The 22544-nt window shown below is 40.0% G+C and overlaps 2 protein-coding genes across 2 annotated transcripts; both read left to right on the top strand.

The window, feature by feature from the left end:
* Positions 1–8937: 8937 nt before the first annotated feature.
* LOC122328146 lies at positions 8938–15408 on the top strand. The gene is made up of 7 exons (XM_043223853.1): positions 8938–9009; positions 13288–13453; positions 13633–13775; positions 14154–14241; positions 14377–14682; positions 14908–15123; positions 15269–15408. The coding sequence occupies exons 1-7, from the start codon at positions 8938–8940 to the stop codon at positions 15406–15408; spliced, it is 1131 nt and encodes a 376-aa protein (XP_043079788.1).
* Positions 15409–19444: 4036 nt separating this feature from the next.
* LOC122327439 lies at positions 19445–21511 on the top strand. Its single transcript, XM_043222805.1, has 5 exons — positions 19445–19654; positions 20051–20350; positions 20551–20856; positions 20952–21095; positions 21194–21511. The coding sequence occupies exons 1-5, from the start codon at positions 19492–19494 to the stop codon at positions 21208–21210; spliced, it is 930 nt and encodes a 309-aa protein (XP_043078740.1). The 5' UTR covers positions 19445–19491; the 3' UTR covers positions 21211–21511.
* Positions 21512–22544: the final 1033 nt, after the last annotated feature.

Raw genomic sequence — 22544 nt, 5'->3', positions numbered from 1 at the left:
TGTAATAAAAATATGGTGTGTTAAATGGCATTGATGCAAGTGAGAAATGTACTGAGGCAGGCAAGCAATGACTCAAGTATTGTATCAATTAATGCATTTGTTCTGTAAATTAAATCAAATCGATTAATATATGATATAGGGGGCATTATATATAGAGCATTATTTAGTTTATTACACATATTGCTACTGCTTTGTTTGTAGTGTGCTCTGCGTTGCCTTCTAGGTTTTTTTGTTAGCGAGTCATTTTGCATTGCATGTATTTTTATATAATAAATGTCCCTAATATGCCACAATTGAACAATTTCAATTGCAAACTCTGAAAGAGAACTTTTAAATCATCTTATAAAGATTTTTTGTTAAAAAACATTGATTATTGTAGAAGGATTTTAATGCACATTATGTAACGTGGGGATGCTTACAGAGATTAAAACGGCACAGTAGTGAGAACATATAGAGAACAATTTTTGGCAACTGTGAGAGTGAAACAAGGTTTATTAAAAATGATCTCATTTAGATCTGACAATAGTTTAGCAATAATACCTCTCCGATGTCAATAGCGAATGGTATAGTATAGACCGGTCAACAATTGAGGTCAACTAAATAAAGCGCAAAGAATTGCTGCAGGCTTGTCACAAAAAGTCTTAGGATTACGCAAAACACGTGTTCGCTGAGAAGAGAACGAGACTCTGAGTCAGCAGATCTAAATACAGACCCTCGGCGTTCAGCCGCAGGGCAACATATCAACATAATCGCGATTTATCGTTCCGCTCAATTCACACTGCTGCTCTGATTTCACAAGAGTCTGGCGGTGACGTCTAGTGTCTTCTGTTCTATTGAGCTCACTTTTTGTGGATCTGACATCATAAACCAGCACAGCAACAGTGGCCACGCCCACCAAAGCAGAGAGAGCCAATCGGATCACAGCTTCGGTGTGACCACAACAGTGGGTTTTGTCTGAAATACAGAAAAATTGTGCATTTAAGTCTCTTACGAATATACGTGCCAGTTATTATTAGCTCAAGTATGTGATACTCTCAATTACCTTTTTACTATATCGCACTTATCTGAGAAGAGTTCTGCTCAGTAAGTCAACCCTAATATTGACGTACCCGAACTTTGATGATGAACCTCAGTATTGTTGTTTTTCTCAGTTTGATTGATGGTTGAATTGTCCACCGCAAGCGTCCCAAAATGTGCCCATCTTTCCGTTGATGGTGTAGTGTGTGGAGAATCTGGTAACGACAGATGACACCTTGAAGTCTCATAACACACAGGTCTTTATTTGCAGAAATGCATTTAAAGGTAATTAAAGCGGACAATATCATAAAATGTGGATGTAAGGAGAAATAAAAAAACAAGTAGTGCAAATTGTGCCGCAATGTCCTACTCACTATGGACCGTAAGGTTAAATATCTGGTATCTGGTCTCTGTGCCGCCAAGTGTAAGTTGATAAAGTCCAGAGTCTGTGGTTCTGGTGTCAGTGATGGTCAGAGATCTGGTGTGATCCAGCTTCAGCCTGTCTCTGAATCTCCCATCAGGACTATCATAGATCGAGCTGGTTTGCCTCATCTTGTTGAATTCCGCTATTCTGTACTTTCGAACATCCACTGTATAAAGAAATATTTCTGTACTTCAGTAACACCAGGTTTTAAAGTGACGAAATGCCCATTCATCACTGATATCGTCTTCACTGCATCTGTCACATCTGGAAAACAAAACAGAAATGTATTTTGTCACGGCCTAAAGGTTAAATACTGATAACTATATTGCTATTACGCAACAACGCTTAGCGTCTGCCGCCGCTAAGCAAACCACGATCCGAGCTTTCCGTGAAAACGCAAAAGTTTCAGCAAAGGATACATGCATTTCCACCGATAAAAATCGCTTGCAAGACATCTGCTACAAAATTTACTACCGGCGGCCATCCCTGTACAGCTTTAACCAACTATTGCTTTATTTTGGCTGAGCTTTCAATGTCGTTCACGGAAAAGGATGACGCTGATTGGTTGATTCTTGTCACATGACTCGCGTAACGACCGTTTAAGAGCGCGGCTACATTTGAAAATAACGAACTTGGAGCGCGTAAAAGATGCTACACGCGAACCCTAAAGCGGTTCAGTATAATTGAAACAAAACTTTTAGGAAAACATTTTTAAGAAAATATTGATTCTCTGAGGCATACATAGCCAATTAAATCAATTCCCGGACAACGCAGCCCACAGTCAAAGGCCCCGGCTTTGGTTCCAATCTATAATACACCCTATGTAGAATAAATATAATTTATACAAGATCTGTGCTATTAAAGAGCATTTCAATACTGCATTTCTCATACACGGACATTTAAAAGGTTCTGTGGTTCTGCAATGATTTGTTCCTCATTAACAGGCACAATTCTTGTCACATTTTTACGAGCGAACAGAAGTGAAACGGCATCCGTGGATCAGCTGATTTATTGTTATTCAGTCGACAGGTTACAGTTGCTGACTAGATAGACTACAGTATTTATATAGTGAGAAAATCAAATGTTAGATACCACCTTAAAGTAGTTAGATGCCTTTTGAAAATACGTTAATATCTGACCTCCATTTGTTGCGAAGTTGTGAATTTTCAGTGTTTACAACAAAATTGGTTTTGGTATATTTTGTAGTTGTATTTCTTCAGCAAAATTAGTCACCACACTCTAAACTTATATAGTTTATATACTCCTATATATATATATATATATATATATATATATATATATATATATATATATATATATATATATATATATATATATATATAAAAGAAACATTCGAGAACCCCTTAGGAGAATTAAAACGAAATAAAGAACGATAGAAAGAAATTTATATATATATATATACAGTTTATACGCCAAAATCATGGTTTAATTATAATAAGCCATGGTTACATCTCGGAACAGAAGTAAAACATCAACGCAAAGATATAAAAACACATTCATAACTTACCAAGCAGACGAGACAAGCACAAACAGAAAATAACAGAAACGTTAACCATATTCCTGTCCGTTTGTCGTCCTTTAAGAATGCTGTAAATGTCTGAAGATGTGCCGATTTTTGACGAGGCTTGTCGTCATTGTCTAGTGTTCGGTCGCCGGTAGGCGTTCTCACTACTGGTTGCCTAGTAACGGATTGACCAATTCGGAGCACTGGGACTGTCTGTTGTTTCTGTTTGATTTTTTTGGCGCGGCAGCCGGTCATGTCATGTCATTGGGATTGAATTGGAATTGGAATTATTATGCTAGCTGAAATTCTGTTCATAATGTTTACCAATCCAAAACCATGTAAATCGGAATAACTATTATTTAAATGTTATTATTAAATCATATAACAGTGATATATATTTGCCTAGGAAGACTGAAAGTCAAAATATAATGCTCAGGTGTTCCGAATGCATGTTTTCTTTTTCCAGATAAAATGAGTCAAGAAAACTCAAACTAAAAGTAAGAAGTGATTAAATGCCCACGAGAAGAATGCAATGGTATATAATTAGCAAAGTTAAGGAATGACCATTGGGTGACTTGCTCGTTAAAACCGCCACATTCTGGAAAAGCCTCAGTTTGAAGAGAAACTAAATTCATGTCTGTACAATAAAACATAGAAGAATAAAAGTCAGTTCAGCAAAGAAGAAGAAATGTTTATCGAAAAGTAAAATACTTTTGTTATAAGCATGTGGTCACGCAGTATTATAACCACCCTCTCAATGAGTTTTCAGAAGTCTAATTCCTAAGCAATACCTGGTCCCTAATGAACAAAGAAAGCATGGGATTTTTTGAAGACATGAGAACATGTTTATTAGTCCTCATGGAGATCGTGAATCGCTTTTATTGCTTGTACAATAACTTGTCTCACCACAAGGCCCTCGAAAATATATTTGAACCAACTGGATTGCACATCATTGTTCATCTACAGGCACTGTCGATAAGTCATATTGGTACTGTAGTATATTTAACACTCCAAAGAGATGGAAAAGGTACATGGTAGAAGTTATGGCCGTAGCACGGATTTCACTGGAATGAGCCGTATAAAGCAATAAAAACAAGGATAGAATCTAACGTTTAAAAATGGAACGATCTGCCGTGAGATTTGAACAGACACACAAAACTAAATTTTAAAAATGAAAATAGGAAGTTGCGGTCCAACATTATGAAATAATGCACAAACAGTGCTAAAAATGCAGCTGATGGTGACACACGTAAATAGACGGTTATTCGACCTTACTTTTACCACAGATCTGCCTCACAGCAGAGCATCTGTCTGTCACCAAACCAGCTCTGAAGAGTTTGTCTTTTCATACTTACGGACTGAAACCGTTGAAGATGTTTGATATATTTTGGTTCTGTTTGTGTTATCTTGTCGGTGAGTGATTCTCATCTGTAGTTGTATGTTGTGTGGAGCTCAAATTAACTTCAGACAAGCATCGAGTTGTTTAAGTTTAGTCTGTTATATGTTCGCTCTTCAGGTGTGTTTGGTGAGTCCGTGTCAGTGACCGAGGGAGATCCAGTCACTCTACACACTGGTCTTCATAAAATGATGGATGACGATGGATTCAGTGGATGTTTGGATACAAAGCATAGCTAAAATGCGTAGCAGATGGAAGAATTGATGTAAATTATGTTCCTGATGGAAGATTCAGAGACAGACTGAAGCTGGACGATCAAACTGGGTCTCTGACCATCACTAACACCGGACCTGAACACACGGAGTTTATGAGCTACAGACCTACTGTCTGAGAAAGACTTTTCATTCTCACTGTAAACCGTGAGTTAACTGTATATTTCTCCTGATTCATATTTTATTCACCACAGAGATTGAGCACTTCATCCACACACAACTCTTTCTGTTTCCATTTGATGTTTCTCTTCTAATATAAATTTCAAGCAGTTTACTTGAGTAGCCATTTTGAAGCCATTTAAAAGCCTTAATTTCTGACCTGTTTCAGGTTGCTCTTCATGCATAATTGGTGAAGTGGATGAAATATCAGTGACGGAGGGATGTTATTTAATTTAAGCTCTAGTCATGCTGATATGGCGTACGTTAATAATTTGATTCAGTGGAGGTTTGTACCTGAAAACGCTATAATCGCTGAAATCAACATAAGAGCTTACAGATCCATTGTATATGATGATGTTCTTGACGGGAGATTCAGAGACAGACTGAAGCTGGACAAACAAACTGGATCTCTGACCATCACAGACATGAGAACGGACCACACTGGCGTTTTTGAAGTATGGACCAACAATGTGAAAAAGAGTTATATTTTCACTGTTAACGGTGAGTTACATTTCTGTTTTACCTGTAATAATATGTGTATATTTAGGCAAGGCAAGGCAAGTTTATTTATATAGCACATTTCATACACAATGGTAATTCAAAGTGCTTTACAAAGAGGAAATAAAATAATTATAAGATTTAAATAACAATAAAACAAATTAAAATAAAAATAAAAACACTGATTTATATGTGTATATTTTATATTTTATATTTCTTTTTTATTATTATTTTTTTTTTTTTTTGTATATCTGATTGTTTTTAAATGCTCTGTTCACTTAATTCTGTTGTGTTTTCAGCTCGTCGGCCTGTTTCTGTCATTGGCACAGACTGTTCATCTCCATCAGGATCTCATCTCAACCCCATCAGAACCCATCTGGACATCAGTCAGCTCTGTCACACGTGTTCAGGTACAGCAGAGCTGATATTAGCTGATGATATTAGTGTTTATTGTCTGATCTGATCTCAGTGTGATGTGTTTATTCTCAGACTCTGAACACTGCTCTGGTTCTACTGAAGCTGTGATCCGATTGGTCCTCTCTGCTCTGGTGGGCGTGGCTACTGTCACTGTTCTGGTTTATGACATCAGATCCAGAAGAGCTAAACGAGAAGTGTGTTCAACTCTGTATCGGCCCGTCCAGCAGGCGGTACAAATGGTTGCCTTTAACTCCGCCTCAAGGCCAAAATCAGGTGAGCATGCTGTTAACATGCTAAACTCTGGGCCTACTGAGATACAGACAGAAGATGAGATTGAGTGGAGATTCGGATCTAGTCTAGCTTAACTCTCTCAGACATGATCAGAACAAACAACTAAAAGACAGTATTTATTTATTCATTTAGACCCAAGACTACTCCACATCCTCCATCACATCTCCATCAATAACTGCACAGCACGTAGCGATAATATATTACTGTTTAAATGTTGCATCTCCTGCATACTACTGTACTAGAAGTATTTTTTGTGAGGTTTACAGTCAGTGTTTGGTGCTTGTACATCAGTGTCATTCATCTATCATTAAATCTGATTACTCGTGGGTAAGGCTAGGTTTCGATGTAGAAATATGGTCAAGAATACAAAATATGTTTATCCAGGAACACAACTCAGGAAGCGCCTGCCTATTATACTCCATTTGATTTATTTAATGTGAATAATTGTATTCATTTGTTGTGTTTGTGTTACAGGAATCTGATGTACACACGTTTCATCACAGGACAGTGATCAAACTCTCCGTGATTCAGTTTCCTCACAAATCATATATTGATCGTAATAACTGCATCTTACTGTAAGCAAGTATTTTTAATCTGTATGTTTTCAAGTGATTTTTAGTACATTTTGCATCCTGAATGATAGATACATGCAGGTAAACAAAGATGGCTTCTTTCTCTGTCTGTGCTTCAATTAAAGCAGTGCATTAATATGAAACGGTGAATAAACTGATTTGAAACTGCCTGTGCGTTTATACGGTTTTACTGCATACCTGCCAGCCAATCAGAATCCAGTATTCAGACAGACCATGGAATAACAACAGCTAAAACATAACTACTGTCAGGTTGAAAAACTGTTGGTGGTACCTGGTATTAAGTGTCACTCTAAACTCTGATCTTACTGAAATCCTGAAGGACGATGGAATTCAGTGGAGATTTTATCACATTTTATCACATTTATGAAGTCTAGATTGACACTCGCAACTAGATAGCTTTTCCTTTGACAAGGAAATATAACACAATATACTGTATATATATTGTTATAGTAAAATTGCTTTAAAAATGAAAAACCTCATGTTGATCCAGGAAACAGATTCCAATCAACCAATCAGATTCGAGGGACAATTTTTCTTATAGGCTTGTGATCAGTGATAGGTGCGTCACGCTGCCTCATAACGCTCTACTTTTTGCTCTACTTTTCCTGTATACCAGTGAACCAGCAGTAAAGCTTGTGTCAGCGTCATCATTTAAAGCAGTACATCAAAATGCAACAGAGATGTTAGGTGCAATATCGACTCACTCAAAAATGTAGAGTGTATTTTTTCTAAAACCTTCGCATCTTTATTTACAGATTTGCCAAAATACCAAAACGTGCGATCCAAAAATCTCTCAAAATATCACATCAAAATGCTTATTTTTCATCTTAGTTTGTAAAACAGATTTACACGCTGCTGATCTAATGAACTTTTACCGCTTTTGTAGCAAGACGGTAAAAATGGCAGTAAAAAGGTTTACATTTACCGGATGTAGTGTGAGACGCTCAGATTGTGAGTCAAATGCTGTGGTCGGATTTTTCCTCATGTGGGTTTTCTTCTGCATCATCTGTCGTCTGTTATTAGATGAATGCGGTCAGTGGTTTGTAGCTTGAGCATTTCTTCATTTCTTAATTTTTTCTTTTATATTTCTTCATTTTCTCTCCTACTTATATGAACCAAGCATTCTGACTTCTGCTCTTTACCAACTATCTGTACAGTGTTTTTTTTTTTTTAAATGCGTCCATGAGCAGTTATCATGATAGTCTGAACAGCACAAACCCAATTTTTGTCTAATCTAACGTTTTACTAGAATTTGAAAATGCAAATGATTTTTCGATGATAGCGAGACAGACGTGCGAGAGGAAACCGACTGAGGTTAAGGGAGGATTCAGAAGATAAATATTATGTTTAACAGAGGACCGATGCAGTACTGACAGAAGCAGGCTAATATGATCACGCTTCTTGCTTTTAAAAACTCAATCCGCTGGAGTTTGATTATTAAATCTGCAGTAAAACGTTATAATAATCTCATCTTTAGCTCATGAAAGCAGGAATGAACTTTGGCGTATTTGTCGTTGAGAACATGTGTCATAATGTAGAGATGTTTTAAGATGGAGGAAGCAGTTTTACAACTGCGCAGAATGTGGCTTTCTGAAGAAAGATTGCTATCGACGAGCATCTCTGATAGCATGACTATACTTAGTAACAAATCTAAACGTCTCAGTTTCTCCATTTACAGTTTTATTTACAGGTCTTGAGATCGATATTTGAGCACATACATAATCAGCTAGTGTTTAAATCTATTCTTACTTCAGCCCGATTCACAATTTTTTTTTCTTATAATAGTTTTCTAATTTGATTAGTGCGGGTGAGTTTTCGGGATAAATTGGAGCGTGGCACTGTGTCATTATGTCACGTCTGTAAACATATATAGGCTTTTCTTACAGCAGCTATACACCGTAAAAAAAAGGACTGTTAAATAACAGTATTGTACCGGCAGCAGAGTTTACAGCCCTTTATTGTAATTTACATTACAATACCGATTAACTGAAATATCAGTAACTCGTTATAATAACTACAGACTATGAATGACGAAACAAGAGGCGTGTGTAGACAGGGCCGAGCAACAGTAAACAGGTATGGCACGGGCAAAGCACAAGAATGGTCCAGGGATCAAGTGAGGGTCAGTTTGCAGCAAATGTAATCCAATGAGGCAAGACAGAGAAGGATAATCCAGGCAAACGAGCAATAGTCCAAACAGAAGCAAACAGTATCCGAAAGGCAAGATGATGGGGTAAATCCCAAAAACAAAGGCTGGGTCAGGACACAAAAAAAAAACCCAGACAAGGTAAGTACCTGGGTAAGTGGAACTTGGCTAAGTAGAGTAGCTAAACAAAACAAAGACAATGCTAACAACAGCCTGCAGTGATCAACAGAAAGTCCAGCGTGTGTTTGATTGGAAGCAGCTGTATTTTCAGGTGAGTGTGTAAATAGTGGGATAAATAGTGGGATTTTTTTTTTTTTTTTTTCAAGATGGCGCCGTTGAGTTCGGCTGCCGTCACGACCGCTCCGGCAACACTTTTTGTTTTTCTGTTAATTATTAGTTTTTTGGATAGTCTGCGCGGTTTTCTTTATATAAGATGGCTATCACTAAATATGATCGAGCCACTCTTATATCTATTGGTGTACAATGCACCCAACTTTCGCCGCTTTTAAACCGGACCCATGTTGGCGAGCGAGATCCTGGCGAAGACAAAAGGCGCGACCCACACCGGCGTCCACGAGGGAAACGAGCCGGCGTCAGGAACAGGTTGAGGCACGCTCACACGCGCTCCCTACCTAGTGTCCTGTTAGCCAACGCCCAGTCTCTGGATAACAAGCTCGATGACCTCAGGGCAAGGATCAAGTTCCAGAGAGACATTCGGGACTGCAACCTCCTCTGCTTCACCGAGACATGGCTGAACCCAGCGGTACCGGACCACGCCATACAACCGCCGAGTTTTTCTCTGTTTACCGCATGGACAGAACAATGGAGTCGGGAAGACACGGGAGGTGGAGTGTGTCTGATGGTGAACAACCGCTGGTGCGACAGCGCGAGCGTTGTTCCTCTCTCTTCACGCTCCTGCACACCAAACCTGGAACTTCTGACCATCAAATGTCGCCTTTCTACCTTTCCACGGAATTCAGCTCGGTCATAGTCAGCGCCGCTTATATTCCACCTCAAGCGGACACGGACGCTGCAATATGGGATTTACACGACCACCTCACAACACACCAGTCACAGCACCGGGCCGCGCACTCATTGTGCTGGGGATTTTAACAGTGCAAACCTCAAACGCGCACTGCCGAACTTTCACCAGCACATCACCTGCCCCACCAGGGGCGAAAGGACACTGGATCACTGTTACACACCCTTCAGAGACAGCTACAAGGCAAAATCATGCCCACCGCTTGGGTAAATCGGACCATGCCGCCATTTTCCTCGTACCTGTTTACAAACAGAGGCTGAAACAGGAAGCCCCGGTACAGAGGGAGGTGTCACGCTGGACTGACCATTCGGTGGCCGCTCTGCAGGACGCTTTGGATGACGCAGACTGGGCCATGTTCAGGTGTAGCTCCGAGGACGTCAACGAGTTTACGGAAGCGGTGGTGGGATTCATCGAAACTAGCGGATGACACGGTAGAGAAAACCGTCATCAGGACGTTTCCCAACCAGAAGCCGTGGGTAGACAAAACTATCCGCGACTCTCTGAGATCCCGCTCCGCAGCCTATAAACGGGGATAGTCACCGGGGATATGTCTGAATACAAGGCTCGCGCCATAAACGGGCAGCGCAAAGCGTAAAGGAGGCAAAGAGGCGCTACGGAGGAAACTTGAGTCACAGTTTCAACACAGTGACTCTAGGAGCCTTTGGCAGGGACTGAGAAACATCACGGACTATAAAACGCCAACCTCCAGAGTGGAGAGCGCGGATGCTTCTCTGGCAGACGAGCTAAACACCTTTATGCTCGTTTTCGAGGCTGCAGCTAATCACGCTAATCACGCTTAGCGCCGCTTAGCGGCATGATTAACAGCACGCACGCCGAGAGAGCCGGAGAGGAAATCGCGTTCACCATTTCGGAGCACGACGTAAGGAGGGCATTCAGGAAAGTGAACACCAGGAAGGCAGCAGGACCTGACGGCATCACAGGTCGGGTTCTGAGAGCATGTGCTGACCAGCTAGCACCGGTGTTCACTGAGATATTTAATCTCTCCCCTGAAGCAGTCTATAGTCCCCTCATGTTTCAAAGAGTCCATCATTGTTCCTGTGCCGAAGAAACCTCAACCATCTTGCCTAAATGATTACCGCCCTGTAGCTCTGACGTCTGTAGTGATGAAGTGCTTCGAGAGACTCGTCAGAGACTTCATCACCGCATCACTACCGGACACACTGGACCCACTTCAGTTTGCCTACCGCCAAAACCGGCCCACGGAGGATGCCATCACACACCTCCTCCACACAACCACAAGCCACCTGGATTTTAGGAAAGGGAACTATGTGAAAATGCTGTTCGTGGACTATAGTTCAGCTGCTCAACACCATAGTTCCTCCACGCTCACCTCAAAGTTGGAGGTCCTGGGACTCAGCCCATCCTCGCGTCACTGGATCACCAACTTCCTAACTGACAGACCACAAGCCGCACGGATGGGAAAACACACCTCATCCTCCCTCACTCTCAGCACTGGAGCCCCTCAGGGTTGTGTTCTGAGCCCCCTGCTGTACTCGCTGTACACACATGACTGTGTGGCCACTACAAACTCCACCACCATCATTAAATTTGCTGACGACACTGTCGTGGTGGGCCTGATCTCCAACAACGATGAGATGGCCTACCTTCAGGAGATCAACAACCTGGAGAGATGGTGTCAGGAGAACAATCTGCTCCTGAACGCCAGCAAAACAAAGGAGTTAATAGTGGACTTCAGCACGAAGCAGGTGCGCCTACCATCCCATCAAGATTGACGGGACCCCAGTGGAGAGAGTGGACAGTTTCCGGTACCTGGGTGTTCACATCACGCAGGACCTGTCTTGGTCCTGTCACATCAACACCCTGGTGAAGAAGGCCCGGCAGCGCCTATACCATCTGAGGCGCTTTAAGGGACTTCCTCAGACTCCCATCTCAGGTGCTCAGGAACTTTTACACCTGCACCATCGAGAGTGTCCTGACGGGAAACATCACCTCCTGGTTTGGAAACAGCACCATGCAGGACAGGCGAGCCCTTCAGAAGGTGGTGCGGTCAGCTGAGCGCACCATCCGCACTGAGCTCCCCAGCACATCTACAACAAGCGGTGCTGTACCAGAGCCAGGAAGATCGTGGAAGACCTCAGCCATCCCAACAATGGACTCTTTTCTCTGCTGCGTTCAGGAAAGCGCTGCTCCCTGAAGGCAAACACAGAGAGAATGAGGAGGAGCTTCTTCCCGCAGGCCATTCGGAGTCTGAACCAGAGAACACCCAGCACCTAATCACCGGGATTCCCATGTTTACCCCTCTTCCCCAGATACTCACCACTTACTTTGGACAATTGCACTAGCCACTTTGCACTGGACATTCGCACAGACACTTTACATTTACACTTTATATTTTTATATTCTACACTTATTTACACTTTTTTTTTTTTTTTTTTTTTTTTTTAAACTTTGCACACTTTTTATACATTTTTATACATATATTTTATATTTATATATATTTAAATTCTGTTTTCTGTTTCTATTTTGATGCTGGACGGTTATAAAAAACATTTCACTGCATGTCGTACCATGTATGTATGTGTATGTGACAAATAAAATTTGAATTTGAATTTGAATTTGAAGGTGTGTTTGTATCGTCATTGCGATAGGAATTGAAGTCTGGAGTGAAACACAAAAGTCGTGTGGTGCGAGAGTCAATGTGGAGAGGAGATGCATCTGGTAATGAGTGAACAGGAGTTTGTGGACCAGATTCATGACAAAGAATCGTTAGTCAAGCATTAGTAAATAGTCAATTTTTTCCTTATAAAGCAGTGTTCCAACATTTATAGGCATTGGTAAGCCATTTATGAATGCAGCTATAAATGTTTTGTTCTTCACTATATCTATAAAGTTTAATAACTGCAATTTCATACCTTATTAATGATCAATTTTTCATTTCTAAATTATTATGTTGTTTAAAAACCCGTTACTTATTTCAGTTTTTCATAGGGTCATTTAGAAAGTGTCACATCTTTGGACTTTTAGTTTGATTGTCCCACGTGCTCTGTGGTGTGCCCTACCTTCCTTTCCTCTGTTAATTGTACCATTGTCTTCAGGTGTGTCTTGTTAATTTAGTCAATTACTTTGTGTATTTATTCCCTGTGTGTTTCAGTTCAGTTTATGTATGTGGTTTTTGTTCTGTGGTTTTTGTTCAAAGGACAAACTTTTACAAAAGGACATTTAAAGCCTCATTTATCTTCCAAACAGAAAAGTTAAACACAACACAGATGGATACAAAACACAGACATATTTTTTTCAAGATGCAAAAAACGAGCAGCGAGCTGTCACCTCTCTTACCACCAGAGGCCAGACCTGAGAGACCCTTAGTAGACCGCTTTGCAGCCTCCTCCTCTATTCACATCTGTTCTGCCCAGAAATAGACAATGTTTTGAGAAAGGAGGCTTTTGAGGGCAAAACCTAACAATATTGGGATCTTCCCTTCGGCCTTGCACTCTCACCACACATGTTTACGATGCTGCACTCCAGGGCATCCGCATACTCAATTACATTGACGACAGGCTAATAATAGCACAGTTAGATGTGGTGGCAGAGTCGATCCTCACTACAGTTGCGAGAGTGAAGGAAGGGCAGTCACTCATTGTCAAGCAGTTTCAGAGACTGCTGGGTCTGATGGAAGCTGCGTCCAATGAAGGTGCCCCTTATACAATCTGGCACCAGATCCTTGTGTGGGCCTAGGAAAGACTCTTCTCGCTAAGAGACATCTACATTCCAAACATCCTGTTGAAACAGGGTCTAAGGCCCGGGAAATGGATACTGGGTGTTTTATTTGGCAGAGGTGGACCTCTTCGCACCATCATGTACTCTTGCCAGGCCTTATGGAAGCTGTGGGTGTGGTCCCAGAGGGGGCACAACTCATAGCTGCTGGTCTCTCAACTGAGGTAGTTGAGACCATTCTCCAATCGAGAGCTCCCTCTACGAGGAAACTGTTCGCCCTGAAGTGGCGCCGCATGTGTGTCAGAAGTTTCACTTTGAAGCATTTCTTCTTTTCTCTCCTGCAAACCTCACAATTTTACACATAAAACATTATACACTACGAACTACACAACTTCCTGAATTTCTATTTAGTTCCTGTGTTTTTACACGACATAAGTTTGGCTTAAGAGCCGGAGGTCAAAAGTCAAACAAGACTGATGCTCACAACCTTAAATTACACAGCAGTAGATACGGATATCTACAAAAATTATTTCTTGTGCTATTAGTTTTCAAGTCGGAAAAATGTAAGATCAGTAAACGCTTGTTGCTAAAGGAGACAGACATGTGAACGGAAACTAACTGAGGATTCAACAGATAAATATCACAGTTCTGTCGTGAGAACAGTCTCACATTTTAAGCTTCACTATCGAGAGCTTTTCAGTGAATCAGTGAAGAAAATGTTTCTGAAGTTAGTTCTGTTCTGCTTGTGTTTCTGGCTTCTGGAGGGTGAGTTTGACATCTGTTTTATGGCTTTATTTACTTTTGTTCAGGTACCATATAATAAATAACATAAACAGTTATTCTCAAATAAAAATCAGTAGTTTTTTCAGGCTTTAATCCGCAACAGTCTCTCTTCTCCAGGAGTGAGGTCAGTGTCAGTGCTGGAGGGAGATTCAGTCACTCTGAACTCTGGTCTGACTGAACTGAATGATGATCGGGTTCACTGGTGGTTTATAAATGAAACCATTTTTATCGCTGAACACAATGTACCAGAGGGCAGATTCAATGTATATGATGATGTTCTTGATGGGAGATTCAGAGGCAGACTGAAGCTGGATTATCCAACAGGATCTCTGACCATCACGAACACCACACCTGAACATACTGGATGTTTTGAACTAGAGATAAACACTTACAGCAGACCTCCCCTGTGTCTCGTTGTATACGGTAAATTGTCTTCCTGTTTTATTTATTACTGCTTTAAAGGTGATATACACAAAATTAGGTGCTCTTTTACTCTATTTAGCCTATTTGTTTTTACATTTATAGCATCTATGCTTATGTCTAACTCTACTGTAGAATAGATTATTTATTATTATGATCAGTCTTGGTCCCTTTTGATGTTTCTTCGTGAATACCTTCTCGTTTATCTTTATTCTCTCGTGTTTTCAGCTCATCTGTCTGTTCCTGTCATCAGCAGAAACTGTTCTTCATCATCTTCATCATCTTGTTCGTTGTTGTGTTCGGTGGTGAACGTGGGTCACGTGACTCTCTCCTGGTACAAAGGAAACAGTTTATTGTCCAGCATCAGTGTGTCTGATCTCAGCATCAGTCTCTCTCTACCTCTGGAGGTGGAATATCAGGATAAAAACATCTACAGCTGTGTGATCAACAACCCCATCAGAAACCAGACCACACATCTGGACTTCAGCAGACTCTGTCACACGTGTTCAGGTACAGCAAAGCTGATATTAGCTGATGATATTAGTGTTTATTGTCTGATCTGATCTCAGTGTGATGTGTTTATTCTCAGACTCTGAACACTGCTGTGGTTTTACTGAAGCTGTGATCCGATTGGTCCTCTCTGCTCTGGTGGGCGTGGCTACAGTCACTATTCTTGTTTATGACATCAGATCCAGAAGAGCTCATCATATTCACAAATCAGGCACATGATTCATGATGCAATTTCTCAAAAAATAAGTTTGCATTGCTAAATATTTGCGATGTTTACTAATTTATGGCTTTATATGTTCATCTTTTTCAGGAAGCATTGAAATCTAAAGCAGAAGGAAGGAAGGAGGAAGTAAAAAACAATACAGCATGACAAAATAATTTTGAAATGTTTACATCAAGCATTAAAATATCGTAGTTTACATTTAAACATCAAAATTCTTTATGGATTATTTTTCATTTGTATGGCATCCTTCAGAAATTTGTCACTGAATTGCACATATTAAAGGTGCATGTGTTTAAACTGTATAACGTTTGCAGCTACATTTTATTAATTTCATCAGAAGCACCACAATTACTGTTCAGAGCTGGGAAAGTAACGAAGTACGAATATTCAACATTACTACTGTTTATTTTTCTGACTACTTTTTAGCACTACACCTTATATTTTTTCTTTATATTTTATCATCAAATTATAAGTAATATCAAATTATTTTTAAGCTTTAACTTATGTATTGGAAACATTTCCACTATCACAAGATCTCTGTAAAAATCTCACAATTTAGTTTTAGAATATGATACATGATGTACTTTTACAGAAATCCCAAAAACGATAAAAAACTTAGTAGAAGCGACCCAGACTCCTAATGAACGATAAGTCGATACTAGCAAGTATTATAGTTAATTTTATCACAACTAGAGGGATCAGCAGTTAGATTTCAATTTAATATAACTAAAATCACTTGAAATTGGAGTCAGATTAAGCACAGAGCTAGGTAAAAATTGAAACTAAACTCTGAGTTTAAATATCAATCAATCAATCAATCAATCATTTTATTTATATAGCGCTTTTAACAACACAGGTTGCATCAGAGCACTGTACAGTATAATGACAGGGATGTATAGTGACGAGAGTGACCGATTTCTTATTAAATGCAGAGACGGTCTCTGTAGTCAATTCAACGATAGTCACTAGAAGTTAAGTGTCCCCAACCAAGCAAGCCAGAGGCGACAGCGGCAAGGAAACAAAACCCCATCCATACAGAATGGAGAAAAAAAACCTTGGGAGAAACCAGACTCAGTTGTGTGTGTGTGTGTGCATCAGGATCTGGTGATCGGTCCACGGGGCGCATCTAGGTGTTCTGGTCTCTGATGAACATAATCTCTAGGTGCTGATCCACCATCTAGTCTGGATACAAACTGTGAAACAGATTTAGAAAGAGACAGGACTAATATTAGCGTAGATGTCATTCTTTTCACAATGTCACACAAGAAAAAGACTGAATGCGCATTAAATCTTCAACAAGGGCCTCTGGATACTGTTCTTCAGGAAAGGGGGTCCCTTAAAAATAAAGTGCAGGCAAATATAGTAAAACCTCACATGGCTCTGGGGGGGTTAATAAAGGTCTCCTGTAGTGAACCCATGTGATTCTGAAAGATTAATATCCATATTTCAAACGTAATTAACACTTTTAAAGCACTGGGGAAAGACAGGCACTGAAGACTGTGGTGGATGCCGCTCTACCCCAGAGGGGCCTGCCCTTAGAAGTCCTGTGCCTAGCACATAACCTCTTGGGATGCAAAGGTGGAGCCGCTCTGGCTGACAGTGAGCTCGCAATTGTTTCTTTAAACCTTGGCATTGCCTTTCTCCTTATACTGGTGCTATTGAGGGCAGAAAAAAAGAGAGAAAGGGACTATCAGCTATCTCAATCTCATCTATCAGATACCTCTGTGATCCCCGTGAGTCCAGCTGAACTAGCTGTTGAAGGAACGTCGGTGAAGGATCCTTTCCTCGAGAAGAAAGCCTTCTGGAAGCAGAGCATAGCGAGACACTCGTAGTGCAATGAGCTCGAGAGAGATAGAGAGAGAGAGAGAGAGAGAGAGATGCCTTTATGCTTTCCTGGTCGCTGACGTCACCCGCCATGACGTCAAGCTCTTCCACTGGACAGATTCTACAGCAGGTTCAGAGCATGGTCACGCTGGAGGCATTCCCATAGCGTTTTGGACGCAGTTTGAGGTCCCGAAAAGGAAACAATGCAGCAACATCATGTTTTTTATAATCCATCACTTACTCTTACTTTGCTATTTCTTCTCTTTTCTGCAACAGATTGATAATTCCGTGAAACCTACTCCACTTTGACATGACATGGGAATTTACGCAGTGAGAGTATTGTATTTGTAGTGAGAGGGCCGATGTATTGATAGGTTACTCTGTATTCTCACCCACTTTTTAAAGTCAAAATGGACACCTTGATACTTTTTCATTTTGATTTATCTGTACACACATCAGTATATCTGGTTTGATCTGTCCGTGGATAAAACAGCTCATGTTTGTGGTCGCTGTGTGTGTCAGAAGTTTGAGTGTGAAGCATTTCTTCTTTTTCTCTCCTCCGAACTTCACAATTTTACACATAAAACATTCTACACTATAAACGCTGTATGTCTTAAACTATACAACTATTTGAATCTCCATTTAGTTCCTGTGTTTTTACACAACCTTAAATTACACAGCAGTAGATATGGATATCATATCCAAAAATAATTTCTTATTCTATTGGTTTTTGAATAGGGACATCATTCCTTTGAAAAATGTAAGATCAGTAAACGCTTATAGAATTGCGTAATGTTAACAGAGACAGACATGTGAACGGAAACTAACTGAGGGTTCCACAGATAAATATCACAGTTCAGTCGTGAGAACAGTCTCACATTTTAAGCTTCACTATCGAGAGCTTTTCAGTGAATCAGTGAAGAAAATGTTTCTCAAATTAATTCTGTTCTGCTTGCGTTTCTGGCTTCTGGAGGGTAAGTTTGACACCTGTTTTTATGGCTTCAGTTGCTTTTGTTCAGATACGTAGCGAATTACCTCAAAAGGGAATTCTTTCAGTTTTTACAGAGAATTTGAGCAGAATCACTGTTTTACGGCTAATCACTGAGTCGGCCAGCGAATCACTGAACGAGCCGTATAACATCAACTCTGCATGGATATTTTAAACCCAAACTATAGAGAAAGCACTATTAATTAGCACAGTAACAAGATCGCCAATATTTGGCATTAACACAAAACACAAGATACTTCTCTTTTCAATATAAATAATGCAGTAATGCATTTGTAAGGAGCTGAATCAAAACCTGTAAATGGAATAGGACTAATCTGAGAAGGGATATCCAAAGGAACAAAAGGACTTCAAAAAGAGAGTAAACAACACCTGTTGTGTTTATGACCCCTCTTCACTTCTGCTCTTCCTGCTTCCCCTCCTTCTGCCCAAAAGACTTGGCTTAAAGTTCATTAGGAACAAGGCATTATATGTCATATGTCTTATGAACCTATTGTTCTTCACTTTCATGTTTGGTCTCATTTGAATGGTCTCTGCGATTGGCAAATTGGTCTCAATTTCACAGTAATCACTTATATTATGGAGAAGATTAAGAACTTGGTAGAACTGTGTTCTGTTGAGAAGGAGGTGTGTCCTCCTTTTGGGTCTCTGAACGTGTCTGATAAGTACTAAGATTAATACTTTTAGATGTATTAAACATATATCTTGTTTAGATGCTGTTTAGCCGGGTCTGATGGTATCTAGGCCATGTTCTGAGATTCTGTGCTGGGGCCCATACTTCATACATCTCTGTCACTTTGAATCTGATTGTTGATGATTTGGTTCTTCGAAGCTCATCTTAGGCTTGTTGTCATAGCAACAGGTCCGAAAGCAGGCTTATTTTGTATAAACGGGAACATATAAACATTTTTCAATGTTCTGAATAAATTTGAAGATTAAAATCTAAATCAATTTTTGTAGATCTAACATCACTTTTGGCCACGACTGCTGAAGAAGATTATTAACAGATTTAAACGATCAAAAGGTATTTTAATGAAACTTCATCAAAGCAACATCACGATTTCAAAACATTATTCTGTGAAAAATTCTCTTCAGGTGTGTTTGGTGAAGAAATAAGGTTTGTGAACACTGGAGAATCAGTGACTCTAAACTCTGATCTTACTGAAATGATGGATGAGGATGAGATTCAGTGGATTTTGAATTTAAAATAATTGCAATAATCGCTGAAATCAATGCAACTGCTGACATCATGACTGTATATGATGATGTTCTTGACGGGAGATTCAGAGACAGACTGAAGATGGACGATCAAACTGGATCTCTGACCATCATGAACACCACAATAAAACATGCTGGACTTTACGGAATTAAGACCAACAATATGAGCAAGGATTTCTTTCTCTCTGTCTACGGTGAGTTAAATATATCTTTCACTTGTTTTATATTTTAATCGTAGGACTGACGTTCCTGATAAAACTGAACACAAGAGCTAAACCCAAACCCAACAAAAACAGATTCCATGCAATCAAACTATAAAGTTACAAAGAGATCATGAAGCAGCGACACAAAGTCATTTGATGAACCTGCTCTCGACTGAATCCTTCAAACTGAAGAACCATTAATGAACAGAACAAAGCAAAGAATAATAATATCAGTCTCAGTTGAAGAGTTATTAGAAATGTTTCTGTTGTTGGGTGAGTGGTTGACTCTTACAGAATCAGACGCAGTTATTATTAAATATTTACTTGTAAACCATCAAATAACACTCAATCTGTGAAGAATCATCTTTCATGTGTTTGATGATACAGATGAAATCCCACTGAAGGAGGGAGAATCAGTCACTCTAAACACTCATCTTACTCAAATAATGGATTATGATGAGATTCAGTGGAGTTTTGGATTTGACTCTGTACTAGCTTACATTTATAGACAGGGCTCTAGAACCATGACTGTATATGATGATGTTCTTGACGGGAGATTCAGAGACAGACTGAAGCTGAACAATCAAACCGGATCTCTGACCATCACTAACGTCACAATGAAACATGTTGGACACTATAATCTATGGTTTAACGACATGCACATGTTTTTCTTCCTCACTGTCTATGGTGAGTTAAATAATATTTTTTTATCACCACATTCAACATTAATACACACGCTGTTTTGCTGCTTTCACTTCTTCTGTTGTTTTATATTGTTATTTTAAAATGAGATTTTAAAGTAATTACATGAAAAACATGAAGCATTTGAACAGTATTATTGAGTGACAGACCCTTTCTGTTTGTTCTGTGTGTGTTTGGTGACACAGATGATATATCAGTGAAGGAGGGAGATTCAGTCACTCTCAACTCTGATCTTACTCAAATAATGGATAATGATGTGATTCAGTGGATGTTTGGAAATGAAATCACTTTAATCGCTGGAATCTGTAAACAGACCGACATCATGACTGTATTTGATGATGTTCTTGACGGGAGATTCAGAGACAGACTGAAGATGGATGATCAAAATGGATCTCTGACCATCACAGACATCACAATGAAACATGAAGGACATTATCTTATTGTGTTTGGACCAAAACATTCATTAAAAGCTTTCAGAGTTTCTGTCTCTAGTGAGTAGAGATCATTTGTGTTCTTCATATATTCTTGATATTAGTGTTTATTGTCTGATCTGATCTCAGTGTGATGTGTTTATTCTCAGACTCAGACTCTGAACACTGCTGTGGTTTTACTGAAGCTGTGATCCGATTGGTTCTCTCTGCTCTGGTGGGCGTGGCTACTGTCCTTCTTCTGGTTTATGACATCAGATCCAGAAGAGCTAAACGAGATCAAACACACGTTCACACAACAAGTACCTGACCGATGATATAATTTCTGACAAAATATGTTTGCATTTCTAAACATTTTAAAGTTTATTAATTTATGACTTTATATGTTTTGTCTTTTCAGGAAATATTGAAATATAAAACAGATGCTGAACTTTAAAGCTTCTTCACGTGTGGTTTGTTATATTAAATGCAGATTACCGGTATTATTTAATTTTATTATTTAGTACAATGTAAATGTCTTCTAATATTGTTATTATTGTGATCAAGTTTAACCTCATATGAAGACATTATATTTCTCTGAGACTATATGATAGGTTGCTTCACCAGAATCACTCTCTTGCGCTTCATCTTTTAAAATGTCTGAAATTAATTTAATGAAGTAATTATGACATGAATCTGTGTCATTTTTAAATTGCGTGTCATGAATAAACATCCAATAAAAAACGTTAAATAAAATATGACTTGCAATTTTTACTCATGCAGATTTACATTTAGTTTATAGATACATTCTGTCACGGGAATCAAGAGAAGGATTCAATTGCGGTGAATGACAGTTTATTAAAAGATAAACAAAAGAGAGAGTCACTGATGGCGGTGGAGCTCGTGCAGCGCAAGGGTGGAAAGCGGGTGCAGGAACGCAGTGGGCCGTCAATCCAAGCGTAATCCTCTGAAGCAGGAACAATCCGGAATACCGATAGACAGAGCAACATCAGAACAGGAACTCAGGACAACGGTGAGGATCTGACAATGAGAGCGGTGTTAGCTGGTCTTAAATAGCCCTAATAATGAGCCACAGCTGGGGCTGATCAGATCGCAATCACGAACTTAGACACACCCACACTCAGCACATAACAGACAGACACACAAGATGAGACAATGAATCCATGAACCGTGACAGTACCCCCTTCCCTAAGAGCGCCCCCTGGCGCTCCCAGCCAACCTTACCCGTTGATTGTAATCATCGATAAGAGAGTGATCCAGAATGTCCCTGGCAGGAACCCAACAACTCTCTCCTCTGGACCGTAACCTTCCCAGTCCACCAAGTACTGGAATCCACGTCCCCTCCGCCTTGAGTCCAGAATGCGATTGACAGAATATGTTGGTTCCCCGTCTACGAGATGCGGCGGTGGAGGAACCGGGGCCGGCAGATTAAGGGTGAATGAAAACAGGTTTTAATTTAGAAACATGAAACACGGGATGAATTCTCCTGTACGCTGGAGGAAGTTTGAGGCGGACTGTCACCGGACTAAGAACTTTGGTGACAGGAAACGGGCCAATGAATTTGGGAGCAAGTTTATTACAGACGGGCGGAGAGGAATATTCTTAGTTGAAAGCCACACTTTTTTGACCAACGACGATAATGGAAGGCTTTGACCGGTGGCGATCGGCCTGAGCCTTAGTGCACCCCACCACCCGGAGGAGGGTCTCTCGGCCCTTCTCCAAGTGCGACGGCACCTCTGGACGAATGTGTG

The sequence above is a fragment of the Puntigrus tetrazona genome, chromosome 22 (assembly GCF_018831695.1).
Source record: "Puntigrus tetrazona isolate hp1 chromosome 22, ASM1883169v1, whole genome shotgun sequence".
Lineage (NCBI taxonomy): Eukaryota > Metazoa > Chordata > Actinopteri > Cypriniformes > Cyprinidae > Puntigrus > Puntigrus tetrazona.
The sequence above is the reverse complement of the archived record's forward strand: the minus strand, read 5'-3'. Positions and strand labels throughout refer to the sequence as shown.